The sequence below is a fragment of the Dromiciops gliroides genome, chromosome 2 (genome assembly GCF_019393635.1).
Source record: "Dromiciops gliroides isolate mDroGli1 chromosome 2, mDroGli1.pri, whole genome shotgun sequence".
Taxonomy (NCBI): Eukaryota; Metazoa; Chordata; class Mammalia; order Microbiotheria; family Microbiotheriidae; genus Dromiciops; species Dromiciops gliroides.
Genome location: NC_057862.1, coordinates 230,718,936 through 230,725,407, shown reverse-complemented (window position 1 = coordinate 230,725,407; position 6,472 = coordinate 230,718,936). Strand labels below are relative to the sequence as shown.

Below are 6,472 nucleotides of genomic sequence, written 5' to 3'. Positions count from 1 at the left end.
TACATCTTTTCCTGTTATACTGTTTCTTGAAACCCAAACACAGACTGTCATTCACCCCACACAGTCACTAATTCAGCTTCTGAACCGCTTTGGTTCCATGTATCCCCATCTTTGCTGTAGTTTTCCTCTCTTCTTGTTCTCCTCCTGCAAGGCACATAGCCTTTAGGCACAACCATGAAGCCTCTGTGTGTGTGGCACATACATGGATGCACTCTAGTGATATCTGTTTTCACCTGTGCTTGCCACTAATGTCCTCCCACATGGGCTACAGCTAACCTAGCCTGACATGATTCTGTTTTCATGCTCAGTGTCCTAAGAGAGTTTGCCCTCACTTAATGTCCATAAATTAGCTTAGCAGAAAAAAGGAAGAGAAAATAAGAATTAATAATAATAACAATAATAATAAACTAACTTTTATATAGCACTTACTATGTGCCAGGAACTGTCCTAAGCACTTTAAAATTCTTATTTCACTTGACCCTCATGACAACCCTGAGAAATAGTGCTATTATTACCCCCATTTTACAGTTGAGTAGACTGAGGCAAACAGGTTAATGTAGCTATCCAGGGTCACACAGCTTAATGTCAGAGGCTGGATTTGAATTTGTCTTTCTGACTCCAGGCCCAGTGCTCTATCCATTGTGCCAACTAGCTGTCTATGATAAAAAAAAAAAAAAGCCTCACTTAGTAGCATTAAGTAAAGGGAATGGCAATACATATACATTTTATGCATGTATCTACGCATGCATGTATATGTGTATATATGTATATACACACACACATATGTGTATGTGTTCTAACAAAACTATATCATAATTATACATTCATTATATAATACATAAATATATAAATATGACTGCAAATATATAAATGACTTTATAACTTAAGATCAGAAAAATAAAATTATTTAATTTGTGAAAATGCTTTTATTCAGGATAAGCATTTTGTTTTCTGCTGTAGTTGAAAAGAAAGAGCTCCCTAATATATTACTCTTCAGGTAGTAAGGGAGGTAGAGTGCAGTATAATGGAAAATGCATTGGCTCTGGAGTTAGTACTGGTGTTCAAATCCTTTTTCTAACACCATTTCTGTGATTGTGGGTAAGTCAGGGAACCTCCCTAAGCTTCATGTTCATCTATAAAACTACAAGAGGGGAGTTAAACTAGATGGTCTTTGAGCTATGTTCTCCCTTTCTCCTCAACTGTGTCCCTACCAAACTGCTTTGTGGGGATGCCACAACAAACATCAGCTGATTTTTATGCAAAGAAGTAAATAAATAAATAATAAGTACGATGAGTTAAATGAACAGTTCCAGCTGTGATGTGCCAGCAGCATTACCAGATTTGGGGGCTACATTAAATATTTATTTTCTCTTTAATGCCTAACAATGAATTAATTGGAAGGTCCATTTATGCTTTCCATGTTTCTTCTGCTAAGTCAAAACATGGTTCTAAAAAAAGGCTCAATATCCTTTTAGAAAAGAAAGCACATTAAACGGAAATGTGACCTGTTTATCAGGCTTCTGTTGTACCTGTCTTACTCTATAAATGCCAAGAACACCCAGATGCATTTTTTTAAGTGAGACAGAGAGTGTTAAGAACATGTGGATGTGTGGGTGGGTGTACAGGGATGTTGAAGGGGCTTGTAATATGATTTCAAGTTAAATCTTGAGATCTCTTCCTGACTTTCCTGCTGATGGAGCAATTGAGCAATTAATGTGCCTTGCTACCTCAGTTTATCTATTTGTTATGTAAGGTGTTTCATGAGAAATTTATGAGAATCTCTGGGAGAGAATTTGTAATCTCCAAAGAGCTTAAAATTCTATCAAATAAGACAATGCTCCTAGGATACCAGAAGCTAGATTTGAACTAAGTCTTCTGATTCTAGATTCAATACTCTTTCTCTTGTGCTACGTGGTCTCTTTCTACTGTATGATAATGGAGATGAGAGGCTTTCAGACATTATACTAGAATGCTATATAAGATTATTGGTTGGAGTGGAATTTAGTGTAAGGCCAATTTATAGCAAGGAATTTTTAAGGTCACTGTGGAGTATGGTGCAGTTGGAAGGAACATTATATTTTCAGCCCAGTGATCTATATTCAAATTGTGGCTCTGCTGGTGACATTGGACCACTTCCTTTCCATGTCTCAGTGAAATGGGGATAAGGGTATTGGGGAAGGGATTGGAATAAATAACTCTAGGGTCCCTACCAATCTTCAATCTACAATCCTATCTAAGATAGGTCATCTTGCACATGATATTGCACTGGACATCTTCCAAGTTCTTATTACAAAAGGATATACCCCCTAAAGGATAAAAGAGATTCAGTGTTTGTAGGATGAAGTGACTAATCATTTCTGTAGTTGCCTTTGCTAAAAAACTTCTCTGAAGAATTTTCTTTTAAATGGTAGCACCAGGAATAGTCAAGAAAACCCTGATTTAGAGGCCGGAATGCCAGGTGACTGGCTTTTCATCTGCAACTGACTTGCTGTTTGACCTTGGAGGCAAATCATCTTCTGTACATCTTAAAGATTCCAGCCCCTCCCCCCAACCCACTAGGGTATTCATCACAAAGATAATAAGTCTTTAAATCCCTGTTCTTTATGACAATAAGGTTTTATTTCCCCCCCCCCTTTTTGGTGGGGGAATCCTCAGGAGTTGCATATTTTAAAAGGTGCTTAAGACATCAGGAAAAGCAAAATGCAGCATGGATGCAAGGTAGTGAGTTCATGGCTTGGTGGAAAATCAACTTAACTCCAAAATGGCATTTCTTTCTCCCCACAGAATAAACAAACAGCAGCCGTGGGGCTGGTGAAACGATTATGCCTAGGACCTTTTCAGCCTTGGCTCTGCTGTTTACTGCTCCTGGCTCATTTGCCTAGAGGGAGAATGCTGCCCATTCTCTGGTATGTCATTGCTAAGAGGTACCCAGCACTATCCAGCCAGCAGAAGCCTGGGCTAAGTCCCCTCTTTGTGTCACAGATGGCAACACCTTTTGGGAGACTTTTCCTTCCTCCCCTTTCAACTACCGGTACCACCTGGATACCAGCCTAATAATGGACAATCTTATTTCTACTTCCTGAGCATAGGGCATAGATTTGCAGACTTTTTTTTTGTAAAAGGGTGGGGAGGATTCTTAACCTCACACTAGACACCATCTTCTGTTTCTCCTATCCCAGTTTTGTTTTTTTTTTTCCCGCCTGCCCTAGCTTTATAAAAATGCATTTTGCCTTTGGGGCTCTCCTTCTCTTCCAGGGGACAGGGTCCTAGCTCCCTCGGAAGTAGTTTTCGAGGGGCAGCAAGCAAATTAACCTCTGGACTCTGTGATGCAAAAGGAGGTTTGAATGCGTGTGTACATAGGTAGAGGCAATATCCCTGTAGAAAAGCGGGGGAAAGCAAAAAACCCGGAAAGACCCTCAACTCAGGATCCACTGTGTCCTACATGGTCAGCTCCGTCAGACTTTACATCTTTCCAACAGCTGGGATGCGAGGTGCCGCTGTCCTGTTCGCGTTGGGAACTAAGGCTCTTAATTCCAAGGAGAGGTGGCTGCCCTATGAGAGGATTGCAGAAGAAGGGAAGAACTGGAGGCATCGGCAGCAACCGCTTTACTCCTGCTGCTGACTCAGGGGGTTTTATTTTTATTTTATTTTCTGGTTACTTCGTTCTCTGCTGCCTGGTCTACCGTGTCAACTCCCCTCCCCCCCCCCCCACTCCTGCCGGATAACCCCGTGCGCCCTGCCCCCACCTCGTCCCAACCTCTCCTGCCAAATTGCAAAAGAAGCCTCAGTCGCCCTAGTTGATTTAATGAACCTAAGAGAAAAAAATGAAGGAGACAAAGAACCAACACACGCACACACACACGCACAGGCACACGCACACACACAAACACACCGAGTTGCGAGTGCACAAGACGCCAGGCAGCGAAAGAAGACTGGGTGGATATTTGGACGCGGGGGAATAGGGATGGAGAGATTTGCGTTGTTGGAAAGCATGCCTCTGCGTGAGTGAGTGAGTGAGTGAGTGAGTGAGTGAGTGAGTGAGTGAGTGAGTGAGTGAGTGAGTGAGTGAGTGTGTGTGTGTGTGTGTGTGTGTGTGTGTGTGAGTATGTATATGAATGGAGGGGAATGGGGGTGGGCGCAAAGCCCGAGGAGAGGGCTGGGATTTCAGGTCCCAGTTCCAGCCCCTCCTTTCTCAGGAACCAGCCAGTCCCCTCTGCAGAGTGTTCTGGCTTCAATGATTTGCTCTCTCGAGTGTGCCCATTTGCATACGGCTTGCCCATTTGTGAATTTGGCTTCCTAACTCCTCGCTTCAGTTCACCTGAGCTCCAGAGTTGCCCTCACTTTGTATGCGCCAGCCCCTCTGCCTTCTTCTCCGGACTCAGCCGGGCACTGCTCCTACCCTAGCATCCCTCCCTTTCCTTGGATCCCACCCCCAACGCTCCCCTTGTTTCTGTTTCTGTTTCTTTTTTTTTCTTTCCTTTTCTTTTTATAGTTGTTGCTGTTGTGGTCTTCCCTTATCCCCCACCCTGCTCCCCTTCTCCTCACCCCCTGTCTTTCTCTTCCTCCTCCTCTTCCTGCTGCTGCTTTTCATTTTGTTGGGAGACCAAGGAAGAAACGGAAGAGGATCCGTCAGTGCCCTTCCAGATCGCACAGGGTTAACCACAGTCTCCGTTCTCTACTGCCTAGAATCGGAGGAGGAGAAGAAGGAGAACATCCCCCTCCCCCTTTTTGCTTGGCAGTTCTGCATTGCATCGCTTGGTAGTGAAGAAGCGAAAGAAAAAAAATGTTCAAACTCCTTGGATGTTGGGATACACTAACCTAAACCTTACTTGGGTCTTCTGCTATTCTGCTGTTTCTTTTTTGTTTGTTTTGATTTGTTTTTTTTTTTTTCGCCTTTCCTCCACATGTGATATTCTTGGAGTTTTGGCAATTAGAAGCATCAGGACCCTGGGTGACTAGGAGGAAACATCACAACTGGAAGATTGCTGGGGCCTTCCGTGACATGTGTGGTGTTCCCCGGCTCACTAGAGTCTTTGTACATCAGGGTGGACACTGGCAGTTTAGTTTCACTCAGCACTAGGGGGAAAGGATTGGGATTTTTTGGTTTGGTTGGGGTTTTTTTGTTTGTTTTTGTTTTTGCCATTTTGTATCTTTTTCTTTCTTTCTTTCTTTTTTCTTCCGGATATTCACCTCTTGCTTCTTTTGAAAAAGTGTGTCCCTCACCTCCTCCAAAGACAAACGCCTTTTTTCCTGCTATGATGGGCCTCTGGGCATCATGAACTTCATTTTTCTACCCTGGCTGGAATTCAGACTGCCCTTCGGTAGTTGTGCAGTGCATTGACCATGCACCTGAGAATACACACAAGCACCTTGCCCAGACGGAGCTCGCCTCGCCGTCCTGCCTGGACCCTTGGGATCTGGTCCCTCTTTTGGGGATGTATCGTCAGCTCTGTGTGGAGTTCTTCTAATGTTGCTTCATCCTCCTCTTCTTCCTCTCCAGTGTCTCACTCTCAGCATGAGCACCATTTCCATGGCAGCAAGCATCACTCAGTGCCTATTTCTATCTATCGCTCCCCTGTCTCCCTTCGAGGAGGGCACGGTGGGTCTCTACTCTTTATCCTTATAACTTGTCATAGCTATGTTTCAACTCCTCTCCTTCAGGAAGAATGGGGATGGTGGGGGGAGGGGGAGAGAGTTCTTAATTGAAAGAAAGAATAGGATAATATAAGTGAATGAGAGAGAAATGTCCCTTTCCTTTTAAAGGCTGGCTCCCTCTCCACTCCTACCACAAACCTTGTTTTCTTCTTGTCTGCCCCCTTCCTTCTTGATCCCAGAAACTTTTTTTCTCCCTAATATCTCATAATGGCAACTAACTTCTTATACAGCTGCCCAGTGTTGTACTTTGACAGTTAATTTGTTGATCTTCCTTTTCCCTTTCCTTATGTTAGTTTTGTTTGGAAAGCTAATCTACAGGAAAGTAAAAGAAAACCAGATCCTTAGGTCCTCAGAATGAAATTAATTGAACCGATGAACTCCTCTCGTGGATTATTTTGTGCAACTGTAGATCAGGAAGAGGAGGGTATTAAGCTTGGGGAATATAGAAAAGATAACAAATAATCAGTGTCCAGTTTGATTAACTCTGGAAGCTCTTTATACCTCTGTAACTCTGAAAGCCAGGATTCTCTAATACAGTACATATTCTGCTGCATATATTTATGAGAAAGAAAGCATGGTACAAGATAAGGTTAAACCCATTTGCAATTTACCCCAGTGGGCTAAGCTGCTCACAGTAATAAATTCTGTTCAATACTTGATGCAGATGTGTGAGAAGATGCTAGGGTGCACAGCATGGGAATGCATGTCCATACATTATAGAGGAAATATGTATAATATGTATGTTTGAGAAAGTGAAGAGGAACTAGGGTCTCTCTCTCTCTTGTAAATATATATTCAGCTCTCAGTGGGTCATCTC

At 42.9% G+C, this 6,472-nt stretch overlaps 1 protein-coding gene across 8 annotated transcripts in view; it reads left to right on the top strand.

Annotated features, from left to right (window-relative positions):
- The first annotated feature begins 4,715 nt into the window (after nucleotides 1-4,715).
- LOC122737954 (neurexin-3-beta) overlaps nucleotides 4,716-6,472 on the top strand; it is a 747,838-nt gene continuing 746,081 nt past the window's right edge. For all 8 annotated transcript variants that reach the window (XM_043979971.1, XM_043979964.1, XM_043979970.1 and 5 more), the window contains exon 1: nucleotides 4,716-5,599. In XM_043979971.1, the coding sequence (XP_043835906.1) occupies nucleotides 5,344-5,599 (256 nt within the window). In that variant the 5' untranslated portion in view covers nucleotides 4,716-5,343. The remainder of the gene's footprint in view (nucleotides 5,600-6,472) is intronic.